This window comes from Rhodamnia argentea, chromosome 5, assembly GCF_020921035.1.
Source record: "Rhodamnia argentea isolate NSW1041297 chromosome 5, ASM2092103v1, whole genome shotgun sequence".
In the NCBI taxonomy this organism is placed as follows: Eukaryota; Viridiplantae; Streptophyta; class Magnoliopsida; order Myrtales; family Myrtaceae; genus Rhodamnia; species Rhodamnia argentea.
In genome coordinates, this window is record NC_063154.1 from 4,901,733 (window position 1) to 4,919,251 (window position 17,519).

At 43.8% G+C, this 17,519-nt stretch overlaps 4 protein-coding genes across 6 annotated transcripts; 2 read left to right on the forward strand and 2 right to left on the reverse strand.

Moving 5' to 3' along the window:
* Window positions 1-3,184: 3,184 nt before the first annotated feature.
* LOC115750312 (leucine-rich repeat extensin-like protein 3) lies at window positions 3,185-4,901 on the reverse strand. Its single transcript, XM_030687581.2, has 3 exons — window positions 4,615-4,901; window positions 3,526-4,365; window positions 3,185-3,396 (listed from the first exon to the last, which is right to left on the reverse strand). Exons 1-3 carry the CDS (start codon window positions 4,697-4,699, stop codon window positions 3,365-3,367), a joined length of 957 nt encoding a protein of 318 aa, XP_030543441.1. The 5' UTR covers window positions 4,700-4,901; the 3' UTR covers window positions 3,185-3,364.
* A 1,748-nt stretch (window positions 4,902-6,649) lies between these two features.
* LOC115750324 (protein TIC 20-IV, chloroplastic-like) lies at window positions 6,650-9,022 on the forward strand. The gene is made up of 4 exons (XM_030687602.2): window positions 6,650-6,799; window positions 6,941-7,038; window positions 7,730-7,899; window positions 8,243-9,022. Exons 2-4 carry the CDS (start codon window positions 6,989-6,991, stop codon window positions 8,878-8,880), a joined length of 858 nt encoding a protein of 285 aa, XP_030543462.1. The 5' UTR covers window positions 6,650-6,799; window positions 6,941-6,988; the 3' UTR covers window positions 8,881-9,022.
* A 108-nt stretch (window positions 9,023-9,130) lies between these two features.
* On the forward strand, window positions 9,131-9,911 carry LOC115750342 (RING-H2 finger protein ATL67-like). Its single transcript, XM_048278966.1, has 2 exons — window positions 9,131-9,779; window positions 9,826-9,911. Exon 1 carries the CDS (start codon window positions 9,166-9,168, stop codon window positions 9,760-9,762), a length of 597 nt encoding a protein of 198 aa, XP_048134923.1. The 5' UTR covers window positions 9,131-9,165; the 3' UTR covers window positions 9,763-9,779; window positions 9,826-9,911.
* Window positions 9,912-12,190: 2,279 nt separating this feature from the next.
* LOC115750286 (7-methylguanosine phosphate-specific 5'-nucleotidase A) lies at window positions 12,191-17,298 on the reverse strand. Of its 3 annotated transcripts, none has more exons than XM_030687551.2 (10): window positions 17,141-17,298; window positions 16,810-16,942; window positions 16,233-16,293; window positions 16,007-16,139; window positions 15,670-15,793; window positions 15,403-15,459; window positions 15,207-15,303; window positions 13,433-13,640; window positions 12,605-12,665; window positions 12,191-12,513 (listed from the first exon to the last, which is right to left on the reverse strand). In XM_030687551.2, the coding sequence occupies exons 1-10, from the start codon at window positions 17,260-17,262 to the stop codon at window positions 12,448-12,450; spliced, it is 1,062 nt and encodes a 353-aa protein (XP_030543411.1). In that variant the 5' UTR covers window positions 17,263-17,298; the 3' UTR covers window positions 12,191-12,447. The 3 variants fall into 3 exon arrangements, with proteins under 3 accessions (XP_030543411.1, XP_030543419.1, XP_030543424.1); XM_030687559.2 differs by having other exon boundaries at window positions 16,810-16,936; window positions 17,141-17,296; XM_030687564.2 differs by having other exon boundaries at window positions 16,810-17,002; window positions 17,141-17,258.
* Between the last annotated feature and the right edge of the window lie 221 nt (window positions 17,299-17,519).

Below are 17,519 nucleotides of genomic sequence, written 5' to 3' on the forward strand. Positions count from 1 at the left end.
TTATCCTTTTGATCGGCCACGGCTTATTGCCCATCCGATAGTTCCTGATAGTTTTGTTCCCAGTTTAATTATGGATAGTACGGCCTGCCGTTGGGACACCCACGATAGTGCCATTGAGGAGACAAACCGCAGCCACTTATTTCCCCATTTTCTCCTTGTTATACACCATTTTTTTTTTACATGTGTTCATATCTTGAGCATGGACAAAATATCCAATTAGTTTTGAATCTATTGTATGGATGTCAATTCAGTCCTAAACTTTTTAATTTTACTAGTTGAGTCCCGAACCTTTACACGAAATTTCTAATGCAGTCCTTCTCGCCGATCTTCGATCCTAACATACGACTCTCGTCCGAATCGTTGTATGTGTAGAGGTGCTATTTCAATCCTACCTTCGAAGGCTGAGTTCAAATTGTCCTCCAATCACACATATTGGACATTAAAACGTCCACATACAAACCCCAAGTGGAGCAATAGCATGTAATATCAAGTCCAAAAGTGCCCCCACAACAAAAGAAATAATCAGCTTAAATGATCAAAGGGAAGACTTGACTTTGTTTTTGGTTTTCTAATTTAAGAGATTTTTTTAAAGTGGTTTTTTTTAAAACAAAAACTCGAAAGAGAACAAATTGATGAAGACCATGTCGAATCAAAGTCTCCCTTTCAAAACCCATCGTGACATTGAATTTTACAGGTGCCAACGTTGTCTAACATGTACATATAATACAACATGCATTAATTGTTGATTGGGGACCTGTCTCGCCCTTTGGAACTTCTCTGTGAATCTTCTTTCCTAATTGCAAGGAAGAGAGAGAGAGAGAGAGAGAGAGAGAGAGAGAGGTGTACGGACTAGGGAGGGGAAAAATAAATAAATTATAAACCAATTCATTTTGCCAATTTTTTTCACGGTAAAAATTAATTAATGGCTAATGCGAGTAGTTAATTACTAGGGGATTATTTATCCGGAATACCCTTTCTTTTTTTCATGTGTATGGTTCTCGATTATGATCTTGATTAAGTATAATGCGGAATTTCGCGACTCTCGTACTTGTGCATACTGATATGCACAAAAAAAAAATTAAAAAAATACACTCGTGTCACGTTGTCCATGGGGTCCAGTTCGCGTCCTTGTGTACAGCAAAGTTGCTAGGTAGTTATTAAGAATAGTGTCGTGTTTTCTACTTGCATATAACGGTCTATGTCACCCTATTTAAATCTTTGCTTGACTTTGTCTTCTCATGCTTGGTGCCAAAAAATAAGTTGTTGGGGGGCGCCTATTAACCCAACTGAACGATGACTTGCGGATTTAAAACTTGCAATTAGTGTGCCGATTATGTCCGCTCGACTAAGGGGAGGCCATTCACGTCGAGATTAGAGATTGACTATGAAATGAATTTTCGCGCGGTTTAACCTTAAAAATTGTCGTGTCGAGTAGGAATCGAACATGAAACCTAGTACTTGGGACTTAGGTAGAAGAGACTTTCTAATTAAGAAGTTTTTTTTTTTTTTTGGTCTGTTCTAATTAAGAAGTTCGATTAGGCAATTTCCGCATATTTCCATCCTTTGCCATCGTCACGGTGGCAACGGGAAGACCTGCCGAGATAAAAGGATGTTTTTCTTGATTTTGACGTTTTTGACTGTGAATTTCAAAGAAACTCCCTCAAGTCTCATCATGTAGATTCATGGCTTAAACGCCATTCGCGAGTCAGATTTCAGCTCTCCCTTTTGGCTCTCCCCTTCATCTTCTTGAAGATGGACAGAGCCGGTGAACCCAAACACGGTATGGGAGTGTCCATCGGCATCCTTGTCGTCGTCGTATTTGTGGGGGCTGTATCGTACCTATGCAGCCGCAGGCGCGGGAGGTTCGACGACCCGCCGCCTCCGAACCCTGTCCGCGACTCTCGGCCGGAGCATCAGCCAGAAACAATCCTAGAGGTAGAAGGAGATCAAGAGGACATTGCCAGCAGAAGGAATGGCCCTCAGAAGCTCATGCGCCTTGAATCGGCGGAGCTTCGCAAGGGCGCGTCGGGCTCCGACTCGACTCGCTCTTCTTGCTCCATTTGCTTGGGCGACTACAAGGACAGCGACGTCCTGAGGTTGTTGCCAGATTGCCACCATGTCTTCCATAGGAAGTGTGTGGACCCTTGGCTGCAGATGCGTCCCACGTGTCCAGTTTGTCGGAGCTCACCGGTCCCGACCCTTCTTGCTAAGGCTGCTCCGCCATCCGCAGCACCGAGGGATCAGTTGGACCGGTGATGCGGTGGACTTCGAGCTCTAGAGTATGGTTTTCCCCGAGTGCAAAAGTTGATGTCCATGCATATTCACAAAGCACGTTGGAAACCTCATTGCGAGTGGCAGAATCAATTACAGAAAAAGGAAAAACAAACAATGGTAGAGGAGCGGAGCTTGTCAATCGATTATCGCACTTGTTGCATTGTGATTAGATTTGTCGATCATGTGGATAGGAGTGAATTTCTCGTGTCGGTATACTTTGTGCATCCATGCTTCAGTTATTCTATGTCTTTGGCTCCCCATTTCTCAGAAGAGCAACTTGCTGCAGTAGGACAACAAAAACTGGTACATCGTATTCAATACTCAAAAACAGTAAGTGCTCAGACAAGCTCGGAACCGGCTGATTAGTGGCAAAGAATACACACTCAGATGTATATTTTGTCTACGTGAATGTGTGCCTTTGATACATGTACAAATCAAAGCAGAGATTGGAAGTTTGGTCTCAGCGGTGCTTGCCCCGATCTACTTTGGTATCAACATTGTACAGGCACTTGACTCTGCATGGACCCTCTCATGTTACAAAGCCTAAATGATGGACATGTACCAGCTTTGGTGAACCTGTAGTTACCATCTTGAGGACAAAAGCTACATCAAACAAGTGTGATTTCGGGTTAGTCGAATTCGATGTTGCTTCTTCAAATTTGCAGAATCTTTAGCGAGTTCTTCCATTAACTGTACCTTGCATCCGTTAGCTCTCTTGAGCGATGCAATGATCGATACCTAAGGCGAAATTTTTCGTTAGCTGCAACATTACCATTGCAAATTAAAATTCATGGTGGTTGTCATCTGCTAAAATTCAGCGGTGAACGTAGGGAGTGATGAATCCCATATATGATGAAGAAGAGGTTGTTTTCTTAACACTAGAAGGATATGAGTTTCGTACCCTGTCATCTGATAACACCTTATGAATGTATATCTACTGCCAAAAATCCATACATCCTCTGATAAAACGAACCGAAATTCCTACTTTATTCCAAGGGAAAGATGAAAAAAAATTTTAGGAAGTGGGATGGCATAGAAATCATCTGTGTTCTGCTCCTCAACGTCGCCGAGAACAGGGCTGTTTCACTTGCTACAGGTAGACAAAATGGCATCCATCATAGCCTGCACGAAATGGCCCCAGAAAAAGAGAGGCATTAGCAACTGGTTTAACGTAAGTAATTAATTAGGATCAAATCTAGGATATGTTGCAGAGTATAGAGGTCAATTGATTTTATGCAAATGTATGCTTACTAGGATCGACGGTGACTAGAATGGCCGTGCCACCGAAGGAGCATGAGCCGCCGGCCACTTTGGTCCTCTGCCAGTAGCTGTTGAACGCGTACGAGGCATGCGCGAACAGCGTATTGGGCTGGAAGCATGAGCCCTGTGGCTGGATCGAGGCGCAGTCAGCGCCGGATCCGCAGGCGTAGTTCATGGCCTCCTGGATGATGGGCTCGGGCACTGAGGGCTTGGCCACGCACCACAGGGATATGCTAGGACTGGTGTTCGGGGGTGGCGGCACCGTGGGAGGAGGGTAGACAACCGGCGGGAGGAATATAGTCGGGCTTGGGACAATGCCGCCCGGGGACGGGACATAAGAGGGCGGGCTCGGAATGAAGATTGGGGGGCTAGGCACGTAGTAAGGCGGGTTGATCGTTGGAGGGGTAGGACTAGGACCGGTTCCGGGGCCTGGGGGGGTAGGGACAATTGCAGGGCCTGGAGGGCTAGGGAACGACTCAGGCGGGCCCGGAATCACGGCAGCCGGGCTGGGAGGCGGGCTTTGAAAGGGAAGGATTGGTGGGACGTAGATATATGGTGGTGTTGGTGTGGTCATTGTGGGAGGTGGGTTTGTTGTGGAAGCTGGGGGCTGTGGAGTCAATGGTGGGTATATGCAGTATGGAGGGCTGAGATCAGGCAGAGGAATCGGGGGAAGCGAATCGTACGGCGGCAGCGTGAACGGCGAGCTCACGTAAGGCTGGATGTTCGATGGCGAGTCCAGGTTTCTAGTCACTCTCATTCTTTTCGTGGATCTCAGGGCCGGCACCGTCGGATGCGTCGCGCCTTTGGACCGAGGCGCCATCCTTCTCGCATCTACAAGACGAGGAAAAAGCCCGACTTTCAGGCGATACTGATCGAGGAAAATGACATTCTGAGATTTGGTCATCAACCATGTGGACGTGGATGTATCAGCAGGACATAGGATGAAAAAGAACACAATGACTGAGAATGACACTGATTCAAGTGACTCTGAGACTTAACTAAAGAAGAGTTACTTGACCAGGAAACACGAGATGGTCGGCAATGCCGAAAAGGCCGCGCAATCACGACACACTCGCTTACCGCTGTGGATGAAGAAGACGGATGCGGAAAATAGATGGAGGAGAATCCACAGGTACAGGCATGCTCTGCTTCTGCTTCTCTCCATTGTGTTCGACTCTCTTTGGAGTGAAAATGCTCTGATCCTCTTTTGAGTATCAACTTTGAGATTTACAAGCCTCTCGCTGCGGGGAAGCAAGACCAGATTCCCAGCTGCGCGCTCATATATAGACGACGCACGACAGGACACGACGCACAGACAATGCTAGATCATGCGAGTTTGATGGTTCTTTTTTCTCCTTTTCCTTTTTTGTAGACTAGACAAGAATCAATTTGAGGAAGAAGCAAATGCTAATAAAGAGGATTCTTTATTAGCAAGCTCCAAAAAAAAAATTCGAAAAAAAGAAGATTCTTTATAATGATTACTTTGCTAAACAGCGACTTTGCTTCTCTGATGTGCAAGTGATCCAAGACCAAAAGTGGAGTCCATACTTGCCGGCAAATTGTTTAGGACTTCAGTCTCTCTGTCTCTCTTTTCCTAGTTTAGGATTTCAGTTGCCAGGACATGAAGGCATATATTCTTGCTTGACATCAGGAAAAAATTGAAACTCAGTGGTTCTTCTCTCTCTCTCTCTGCGCTTTTGTCTTGCTTCCTTTCCACTCAAAGTTGTTCATCTCTCTCTCTCTCTCCCTCAAATCTTCACAACAGATAGTAAAGGCAGACTTGATCAATCTTCACTTGAGATTCATAAATCGGGTCAACGAAACTGCGAAAAATGCTAACATGGTACGATCTTGTCAATGTCCACGGAAGAGAAGTTGGGAGATTAGCTCGTCCGGTGAAGCAATGGGTCAAGTCCCGGCGCGACGATACCTTATGATTATGAGAACAAATTAATTCATTAGCTGTTGCAGATGGGGACTTGGGTCATCACATAGACCAAAGTAAGTGTCTGATTTGAATGGTGTACTCAATTGGCCAGACAGCAATAGATTTTGGACTTCTAGGACAATCGTGATCGAAGAAAGATTTGATCCATTTCGACGAAGATTAGTGGAGGGCTTAAAAAGCTCTAAATCTAAGTGCGTGCAAAGGAATCGGGATCCGCCTAGAATCGGATTGGACCGGCCCGGAACCGGTGGGTCTCAAGGGAATCGGTCCAATTCCCGGTTCCAATAAACTGGAGCCGGTGGATACCGGTTTGGTTCATGATATCTGGTCTACAACTACCCACCTAGCCACCCGGACCATACTAATAATATATATATTTTTAAGGTTTATGCAAAATTAAAATGTTAAATTCCTAATCTCACTCATTATCATCTCGTCTCATCTCGGTGTCTCTTGTTTCAACTCTCTCAAGCAACTCCCTTGATCTCTCCGTCTCTCCACTCTCAACTCTCGGTGACTCACGGCCGCGTTTTCAGCCGTTCCTTGCAGAGACGACTCACGGCCTTGCCTCCCCCGGCCCCCCTTCCATTTGTCGTGAGTTGGAAACCTTAATTGCTACCACTCGCCCCTTTTTAGTTTCTTCAATCTACTCACTGTAGAAGTACTGAGAGAAAAGTGTAAGATTCTTTGTATGTGTTTAAATTTTTTTTAACAAATAACAAGGCAAATAAAGAAGAAGGCATTCTTTTTTTGCTAGAAAAAATAAAAGGTTCGGTGGGACCAGTTCATTGCTTGTTGAAAAACAAGCCATTGATTGCGTGAAAGGACCGGTTCCATGCATCCATCGAGAAACCAGACCACAAACGGACGACTTTCGGTTCTAGAGAGGAAACCGTCCACGCTGAAACCGATCACCTCTATCTGAATCTTGAACAAAACCGAAAAAGAACGTAACATTGCTATCATAGGAAGAGGACAACACCTAGGTTGCCTTGCCAAGCACACATCCGACATAAGCAGTATTGTCTGGCCCAATGGGCCCATTATGTGAAGGACGTAATAAGTCACAGCCCAAGCCCAACTCCTCGGAAACACCCAGAATTCACGAACCCACCACCGGCTCTATCTTCCTTCCATTTTTTCTATTTGCGGTCGCCGACTTATAAATCGCAACGCAACGCAAGACGCTTACCATTTACCCAAAGCGCCGACTCTTTCTTCCCTCTCCCCTCCCCAACGTCGGTTCCTTCTCTTTGCGCAACCATCTTCGAGCCTTGTTTCAACCCATTTGTATCTGATTCAAGAATTCGCGTTTGGGTAATGGTTGGGGCGTGGTTGTCACTCGTGTTTGATCTCGTCGACGCAAGAATAATCTCCGGAACCATGTTCTGATCTTTATGTGCCGGTCAAATCGATTCAGAGCTCAGTCCTTTCTCGTTTCTTTCTCTCCTTCTGCAGATCTTTGGTGGTGGGTGACTGCAGAAGAGAGAGGATCGTTCAGCTCAGATGCCGGCCGTCGCTGCCGCCGCCGTCCAAAAGGCGGCAATTCCTCCTCTGTAAGTACTTTCTTGGTTTTGACTTTCGGACATACCATCGGTAAAAGAATACAGAAAGACGTTTTTCTCTCTGTCCGTGTATCATTTAGCATGGCGCTTTAAGCAACAGAAAACGGGTATCAAAGCAATCAAATTTGCAGCTAAAAGGGTTCAATTTGCTGCAGACTTCAAATAAATTTTGGCTTTATTAGATCTGTTGATGCACTCTGTACGCATATGTGGGATGTTCTCAGTGAAGTCTCTTTCGCCTCTCCAAGCTCTATTAACCGCAGAGTTTATGATCAAGAGTGTCACTTCGCTTGGAGCCTATTGAAAAGTACTTTATTTGATGTAAAGGAATCATACTTTTGTCTATGGATCCCACGTATTTCGAGAAGAGAGAATAGAGGCGTGTCTGGATCGAAATTTTGAGGAAACAAAGAGTTTTGGCCTAGTTTGTTATACAGTGGAAAAGTTGGAAACTGTTCAGAAGTTTTTAGCGGCAAGCGGGGAGTACTGAGGCTATCTAGCTCGGTCAAGCTGCTATTTGATGTTTTTCCGACACCGTTTGGCTGATCATCGTTATGCAGACTTAGATGTCTATCGTTCGTTCGGGCATTTCTGAGCCGACTTGATTGTTCTTCGTAGTCTTTTAGCAGTTGGCACTACCATCTCGCTGAACCGTTCTTTTGCATTCTTGTAATTTAAACAGGCACTTGAATGCTAGTCCGCGCGGATGGACCAGGACCTCCGGGACCGTCTCCGTGCATCCGAAGGCCGGTAAATTCCTATTGTGCAGCCTGGCGTTTACTTGTGACTACCATCGGCCGGTAAGGCCTGTGTTATCAACCAGCATTGGGCAGCAATTTCAGATATTCGAAGGTGCATATTCGTTCTTCATGCTTATGTATGCTCCATTGCTTTGAACAGATTTAACCGTTAATAAAGCCAACACGGCGAAGAACTAGGATTCTTTACCTGAATGAATGAACTTTTTCTTGTCACCTTTTCGCCCTCGAACTGTTTTCGATCCCTCATTGAGCAAAGGAGTAACTGCGCGAATAGCTTTTGTTTGTAACAATAAGGAAGATGAGAGGGTATGATTTACAAAATGAGACAGATTGTCAAGTAGTTTCTTGATACTCAGTCATTGTTATCGAAAATTTTTGTTTTGTTAAACTTCTAGAAATGATCATGTAAACATTACATTTTCCAGATTTCGCAGGTCGGCAGCCTCTTTTACGCCTGTCCCCAGCATCGACTTCATTGTTCGGCAAGGACCGGAGTATGTTACCGCCGAGAACCGGAAGGCGCAAATGCCCGGCGCCTCCAAAAGTGTACCTGGACTATCCTTTCAGCATCCCTTACCCTAAGATCGTGAAGAAGCCGGAGTGGTGGTGGCGGACCCTGGCGTGCGTTCCCTACCTGATGGCCCTGCAGGTCTCCGACACCGCCTTCTACTTCCAGCCCTTGATGGAGCACTACGAGCAATTCGAGTTCCTGAGCTACTATATCCCGGGGGCGATCCGGCGCCTCCCAACCTGGTTCCTGATGGTGTACTGCTTCGCCGTGTACCTCGGGGTCGTGCGGAACCGGAAGTGGCCGCACTTCTTCCGATACCACGTGATGATGGGGATCCTGCTGGAGAACGTGCTGCAGATCGTGTGGTACGCGAGCAACTTCGCGCCGCTGATCCACTACGGCGGCAGGTTCGGGATGTACTACTGGGCGATGGTTGGGTCCGCGTTCATATTGCTGCTGATGGAGTGTGTGAGGTGCGCGGTCGCGGGGATCTACGCGAACATCCCATTCGTCAGCGACGCCGCGTACATACACACTCCATACGTTAAGGGAGATGATTGATCGGAAGCCGGAATATCATATATAGAAGAAATTTTCCGGCAGAGTAACTTTGTAGGAAGAGAGTCATCATGTCAAATTTGATGGCTTCTTGTGCTTTGTACTTCTCCAGTTGAAAGTGTGAAACTCCTTTCATTTATTTCCCGAAACGCGGAAATTTTTACTTGATTAATAATGTATATGATAGAATTTATTTATAAAATATAGAACGGGGTCGTTTTCGAGTTATTATATTACTTGGATAAATCGATTTCCTCCGGTGTTACGATAACTCTATTTGTTCAGCCTATGACCTTGGCGCCTGCCGATACGAGAACTGTTAAGTCAAAACAATCTCTCCCTCTCGTTCTCGAACGCTCTCAGAACATGAACAGCAGTCCAGGCAGCGGCGGCACAAGCTCGGATGGCTACGCGGGCGACATCAGCTCGTTCGCGTACGACATGGTGTTCATAATCGGTTTCATCGTCCTCGTCCTCGTCATCACCCTCTCCTCCTACCTCTGCATCCGTGCTAACCGCCGGGCGGTCATCCCGGCTAGGATTGTGCTCCGGCGATTCGACGTCGAGTCGGCCCAAGCGCGTAGGGGGATCGACGAGGCCACACTCCGGGGCTACCCGACGGTGCTGTTCTCGAGCGTGAAGCACCACGAGAAGAACAACTCAGCGGACTCGAGCGATGGTGTTGGCGGTGGTTCTTGCTCGATATGCCTGGGAGAATACAAGGAGAGCGATGTACTGCGACTGTTGCCGGAGTGCGGGCACTTCTTCCACATGAAGTGCGTCGATCCGTGGCTGAGATTGCACGCCACGTGCCCCGTCTGCAGGAAGTCGCCGGTGCCCGTGGCCGTACGGGCCGATGGCAATTCTCACGGCGGAGACAGGTAAGTTAGGCGGTTGATTCAAAAGGAGGTTCGCCGGAAAATGATTAAAATGGAACGGCTCCTGTAGATGCTTTGTGGATATCCACTGTTGATACGCGTCTGTAGCATTTACGAAATGAAGCACTGAAGTTTTGAATCCTCAACGTTTTGAAACTACCTCTGTTTCTTTGGCCTCAGCAGAGCCAATCTCTTCTGATTTTTTCCCTTCAGGTACCAATTTTTTTTTTTTTTTTTTGCAATTGAAATTGTGGCTGGAAATTTTTAGACGGAAAAGGCTGCAATTGGATTTTTGAAAGGGTAAGACAAGTTAGGAGAAGATGATGAAGAAGACAGGAGTTGACCAAATTGATTGGCCGAGGGATGGAAGGGAAGTCATTATCGACATGATGAGAGCCGGACCAAATATCAACACCCATTTCGACTTATACTTCACGAAATCCGCCGGGGCTGCTGGTTTTATATAAATTTAGTTTTTTTCTTTGACATATGGGAACATACTAATCAAACCCTCGGATTTGATAATCCAGTTGTAACCCAATGACCCGTGATGTGGACGAACATCGTTTTACTTTGTTGAAAACGTAGCACAACAAACCAAAGCCCACATCTTGTAAACTATAGGTAAGGGAAAATTGTTAAAAAAATCATAAACCTTTCACATTTTTATCGGGACAAGTGTCAAAAAAGTCCTAAACCTATTGCATTAGTGCCAATTCAGTCCTAAACCTTTTTTTGGTGCCAATTCAGTCCTAAACCTTTTGCATTGGTGCCAATTAAGTCCTAAACCTTTTTTTGGTGCTAATTTAGTCTTAAACCTTCCGTATTGTTGCCAATTCAGTCCTAAATCTTTTATATTTATACCAATTGAGTTAATCCGGCCAATTTTGATAAAAAATCGCTGACGTGGACATCGATTGTCCTACATGACACGGCTAACGCTAACTTGGACTTTTTTTAATATTATTTTAATATTTTAAATAAATTTTAAGCATTTTTTTGGTTTTTTTCAAAATTATTTTTAAAAATTATTTAAAATATTAAAAAAATATTAAAAAAATCCACGTTAGCGCCAACCGTGCCATGTAGGATAATTGACCTCCATGCCAGTGATTTCCAATCAAAATTGGCCGAATTGACTCAATTGACATAAATACAAAATTTTTAGGACTAAATTGGCACTATTGTAAAAGTTTAGGATTGAATTGACACTAATAAAAGGTGTAGGACTTAATTGGCACCAATCAAAGGGTTTAGGACTGAATTGGCACCCAAAAAAGGTTTGAGATTGAATTGGCACTAATGCAATAGGTTTAGGACTTTTTTGACACTTTTCCCCATTTTTATCAATTCAGTTCTAAATTTTTTAAGTTTGTCGATTCAATCTTAACTCTTTTCATTTTCTGCCGATTCAGTCCTATTTATCGACATGAATACCGACTGTCTTACGTGACGTCGCCAACATTGACGTGGATAATTTTTAAATATTTCTATTTTAAAAAAAAATCCATTTTTCCTATCTTTTCCTTTGCTGGCTTCAAGGTTGGCGATCCCCGCCGAATTAGGGCCGACAGGGGTCGTCGGCCACCGAGTAAGGAGTGGCGAGGGTCGGCCCCTTGGAGAGAGCCGACGGGCCGCCGACCCCCATGGGTCCTTGGGCAAGGGCCGCGAATCCCCCGCGGCCGAAGGCGAGAGGTTGCGACCATCGCCCTTGCGGGCCATGGGAAGGGCGTTGCAACGCTCACTCGCCCCTGCCGTGGCCAAATCTGGTCATGGTGACTCATGCTGGCCTAAATCTAGCCATGGTGAGGGGGGGCGAGGGCCGCGACGCCCTCGCCGTGGCCCAAGAGGGCGCTCGGCCGCGAGGGATTCAAGACCCTTGCCCAAGGACCCGCGAGGATCGCCAACCCCCACCGACTCTTGCCCAGGGGCTGGCGACCCCCATTGCCCCTTGCCTAGGGGTCGCCGAGCTTAAAACCAGCAAACCAAAGAACAAAAAAAGCAATTTTTTTCAATAAAAATTTTAAAACATAAGCCATATCCGGCGAATATGACTGAATCGGCACAAAGTGCAAAGATTTAAGATTAAATCGGCAAACTTAAAAGGTTTAGAACTGAATTGGTAAAAGTATGAAACGTTTAAGATTTTTTTGACAATTTTCCCTGTAGAAGTTCTGCATGTGTGAACCTCTGTAGATGTAAACGGCAACCTACCTTAACAAGGAAAAAGACATTGCACCTTGTACAAATCTCATACGTGGGAACCTTCTAATGCTTCTCGACCTTCAGATATGGTGCATTGACTTCACTAAGTTCGGATGCATTAAGCTCGCGTGTTGCGGGTTTATGCCATAATCAGTCCAAAGGGAAAAAGGGGCAGTAGAAAAGAATTGAAACAGCAGAGCGTGAATACCATCTACAGAGAATGATACGAGTTTAGGACCAAGAATACCAACGCATCACTACATAATTAATGCTCAACATGGTATGAGATCTACCGATTAAATCTCATGAGGTCACCTTCACAATTGATCACGGGACTCGCGTGGAGGCGACCACTGTGATTCGGCAGCAGAAGATATAATGACATCTTTCTACTAAGCCTAATATTCATCTTAAATGAATTGTGAAAAGTTTCTGCCTCGAAATTAAGGGCCTGAATGAATTAACCAAAAGAACGGGTCAGCTGCAGTCAAGTGGCTTTGGCTGGAAGAAGTTGAGAGGCAAGCTCCAGCACCCCCGACATAGGAGCGTCATTCTATGAAAGTGTAAAGACATTTAATGCAATGAGAATCACATCAGGTTCATGAAAAGGCCGAGAAAATTTTTAAGGAGTAAGTCTCACTAACCAGATAAACGACATCAAATGCCTTGCGGTAGCTATTGATAGAACCCTCAATATTGTCATTCCTGGAAAAGATGTTCACATTGTCAAGGAAGTAGATGAATCTGCAGAGAACAGACTTATCTAGCAGTGACCGCTTCTTAAACAAGGAAATTGAATACAAAAAGGTGTCAACATGCAAAAATCAGACCAGTCATTTCACGACTTAAGTACACTACAAGTGCCAAAATTTGGGTATGGCGCCCATTTTAGTGTCAAAACTTTCAAAATAGTCACTTAAGTGCTAAAAAAGATCACTTCGAGTGCCAAAACTTTTAAAAACGATCACTTAAGTGTCAAGTTTTTTTAAAAATGCTCACTTCGGTGCCAATTTCGGTGAGCAACGTCAACTCAAATATTAATAAAAAATAGGCTATGTCGGATTTCCAGCGAGTCATGTTAGCTCAAATCGGAGTTGATACTGAAGTAAGTGTTTCAAAAAAATTGACATTTAAGTGATCGTTTGAAAATTTTGATACTAAAGTGAGCGCTGTGTACAAGTTTTAGCACTTGTAGCGTACTTTAGCCGTCATTTCACCTCTATATCAAAAGTTGTAACTATTTCCATCATCAAGGGAAAAGCTATAAATATAGCAAAAAATTGCATGCATTTCCTAGAAGATTATCGAGAATACTTATGGTACACCCTTCTGCTATGAAGAAGCACTTTTTTTTTTTTTCTCTTTTTCCTTTTTTTCGTTAAGTTGGCACGTTAAATTCATGGTGTGATCACCTCAAAGTTTGATACGCTATACTCAAAACTTATGCACATGACAAAGGGAAATAGACTTACAAAAATCCCACTGATACTCGAGTTTCATAGCTCAGACCATCAGACATGCCCAAGTCCCCAATATGGTCCCCGAGAAGCAAGACATTGGTTCTCATCTTAACTGAGGCACTATCATCAACTGTTCCGTTAACATCACCTAATTGCTCGTGAAGCGGAGCAGCCATATCAAGTGCATGCTCATTTTTGTTCAGACTGTGAATTGTCCTCCCTGGACATGTCAGCATATATACAAAAAAGTACAGCAGGATTCATCAATTGTTAAGCACATACTCAAGCAAACTGAAACATTCACATCATGGGAGACAACAGTGATGCAAATTACGCCTATATAAAAAGGTCTTCTTGACGAATTCCCTAAGGGCACTAGTTAACCATACTTACTAGTTAACCATAATTAATAGAGTTAATAGTACAAGTATGCTGGCCAACCTCAAGCAAGGGCCGCCACTGGCGAAGTCGCCGCCCAGCCCCACCCCAGCCAGCAGCAGCTCTCACCTGTGGTCAGCCAATGCTGGCCAGTGGCTGGGACCCGGTAACCCGGCCTATCCTCGCCCAAGGCTGGCGATTGAGGGCCGATGGCGGCAAGGGCCCCACCCTTGATTTTTTTTTAAATATAAAATTAAGTTTTAATTAATAAAAAAGGGAAAAAAAATATAAATGACGAAAATATCCTTAACTAGCTAGTGAGCTCATGCCATTCTTTGAGACTGATATAGCTACTTCAGGCCCTTATTCCAAACAAGGTCTACTTTAGGACCTTATTAGAGAAAATGAAAGCACTTGGGGCCCTTATTTGGAATTTTCCAAAAAATCCTAAACTAGTATACTTGGGAAAAATTTACCACAAACTAATTTTTTGACCACTAAAAACCACAAACCGGTATACCAATGACAAATTTATCCTTCGTTAGTTTCTGTTAAATTGGGTTAATTTATGTAAAACCCCGGACTAGTACACATGAAAAACGGAGAGTTAAAACCCCAAATTGAGACACCCGTCAACCGCCACATGTTATTTAATTCAGCAATTTGACGGTAAAATGTAACGAACATTAACGGTAGGTAAATTTATCATAGGTATACCAATTGAGGTTTTTGATAGTCAAAAAATAGTTTTGGGCAAATTTGTTATAAGTGTACCAGTTTGAGATTTTTCACGGTATTAACCCTATTTAATAAAGTATTGTTTTTATTACCATTGTAATGATCACACATAACCCGAGAAAGACGGTGCATTGGAAATGACGAACATTCTTTATTGAGATGTTTAACCAGTGATCGCAAGGTACTCATCAACAAAATCCATATTAATACAAAAGTCATGTGTAAATTGATGACAACATATGAAGAACAAGTAGGAGCAAAAGAAAATTCTACACCCAGACCTCTAAGTTATATTGCCATATCCCAAATGCATTGAATAGCCACCATTCGATATAAATAATTCTATAAGCAGCTGATCCTAGAAGTTCTATCAGCATGGAGCAGTCAACAACAAGAAGTCAATTGATCCACCTGAAGTCAAAAGCTCACTGCTACTCCTCATCATAGAGATAATAGCATAAAAAAGAAGAAGGCCACAAAACCAAAATGCAAGTGCATGCACAAGTAGGTCATCTGACAAGAAATATAATAACACAAAAAGGATTCAAGAAAGAAGCACAATATTCCAGCTAACAGGATCTCAGGAAATCAGGGAAATACTGTCATATGACTATTTATTTCCAAGTCATGCATGACATTTCTCCACGGCATGAAATTAATCAACTGATACCTTTGAAAGATATAAGGCCACCATCATTGTCAAACTCCATCCGGTTTGAGACAACCCTGATGTTTCTGAAAGATCTGTGGAGCTTCTGCCTTAAGACCTAGGGTCAAACGTTTAAAAAAAAAAAGAATCAAATTATACTAGAAAGACATTAAATCAGAAAATAGTACCATAAATATTTTTCTCTTCCGGTATTCACCTCCTCTATAATGTCTGCTAGCCCTGCAGAAAAAATAAGGATAGGAATGCCTCTTTCCTGCAACCAACAGAGAGAATACTGAGACATAACTGGCATAATTGCATTCAAGGCACTAGAACCTATAACAAGATGCTGAAAATAATCATTTACACTGATTCTTTGATGACACCTACTCCACTGGAAAAGAAGAATATAAGCACTTCACACACTCTAGGAGGGCCTATTACAGCGAGATGCAGCGGTCATTCCATGAAAGATGAAATTTACCTCCAAAAACTCAAAGAGTTCAACCACACCCTCTCTAAAAGCAATGTTAGCACTAGCGACAGACTTCTTTATATCATCATAGGTAAGGCCACCCTCAACAAGAAGAGCATGAGTCTTCTCCCACCTGTGTTGATTACAATGATTTAGAGAGAGATGATTATATACAGAAGCATTTGGATGCACTAATTAGCAATTTAAAAATGAGTGTCCTACTTCATGCTAAGATCCTCAAAATCCGCATTACTTGATGTCAACAGTACTTACGAACTTATGCATAACAAAGTCCCATTGTACAACAAGCATAAATAGTACCATAAAGAGCAGAGACATCGCTTACCACTCTTCCATGAGCTTTGTCTTTTCATCAATTGGAATTGTTGGTGAGAACTCTAGTGGGTGATAATATTCATATAATTGCTGCCTCTTAGCATCATATTCCGGATTCCCCTGTTGCAAAAGGCCATGACTGCCTACTAATATTATTAGACATGACAACCAGGGAGGGTACCGACAATTAAGCAGGAAATAACAGCACATGATCCAAACAACCAACAGCAACTTACTTTGGCCCCGGCAGCCATTAACCCAGTACCTAGTCAGTGTTGCATCAAAATCTGCAATCACCTGCCAATAATACTCAGTGATGACCAAAAACTATGTCTGATGCTGCCTTGCAGGGGAAACTTCAATTTGCCAAAAAGTGAATTTTAAAGCACTAGATAATAGATATGACTTTCACCAACAGCGTGTCAAAATCAAAGGCATCGAAATATAGATACAACATACCACATTCCTAGAAAAGGTTGGGCAAAAATACAGATGCACACCCTACCATTTAATATACATTGAGCATTCCAAAAAACTTGGCTCAAAAACCAGTTTAATTGCATGTCATGTGGCACGAGCGTATCGAAAAACCAGGGACATATGGTACTAATTTTTAAGCAGAAGTGCGTGATCGATGCTACTGGCCAAGGGATAATAGAACAGACTTTACCAAGTACAAAATCTTCATCAGTTTCCATGAACTATCACCGCAATATTTGACTACAACTTCTCAAGGAGTTTTAGGTTCGACAAATTCCGCACATCAAACAAAACAGCAAAAAAATACAATTTCTCTCTAAGAAAAGGGAGGACCTGGAGCTTCTGAGGCCCAGCATTCCGAATCGCGTCGATCTTCCGATCAAGCGATTGTCGGTCGTCGACGACCACCTCCCAACCCTTCGACGGGCCGTAGTCGCCCATTTCACCTCGATTTCTGGAGCTGTAGCTGCCACAAGGAAACCCTACGCATCACTTACCCAATCGCACTCAGAACAGAGCATTTAGGCTGAAGATGATGAGCGTAAGACGCATGCGCGCGGAACGGAACGGGGAAGTGATGGCTTCCTCACATTTGGAGATGCGAAAGCGGGAACAATGTGTTGCAGATGAAAGAGCAAGGGAGGCACAGAAAGGAATTTCGTACCTCGAGCTGAGAGAGAAGAGGACGAGGACGTGGGGTTTGGGAGCGCGAGCTCGGCCACGGCCGCGGCCACTGCAGCGAGTGGGAATGGTGGCGGCGATGAAGCTTTGGAGCCGCGAACACATTGCCCACGCAGTGCCAGATTTTTTTATTATTTTAATTTACAGATAGTGCCACTGCCGCGCTGATGATACTGTGCCATTTGGGCTTCGCTGAGCTGTCCCTTCCTTTTTCTGGAAAAGCCGACGAAAGAACTTGGCCGAATTATTTTCTGATATTCTGACAAGAAAAAAAAAGAAATATTTTCTGATTAAAAAAACACACACATATCTAATCTGGCGGTCATGGTACATAGTTTGCATGAATTCCATGTCACTATTTT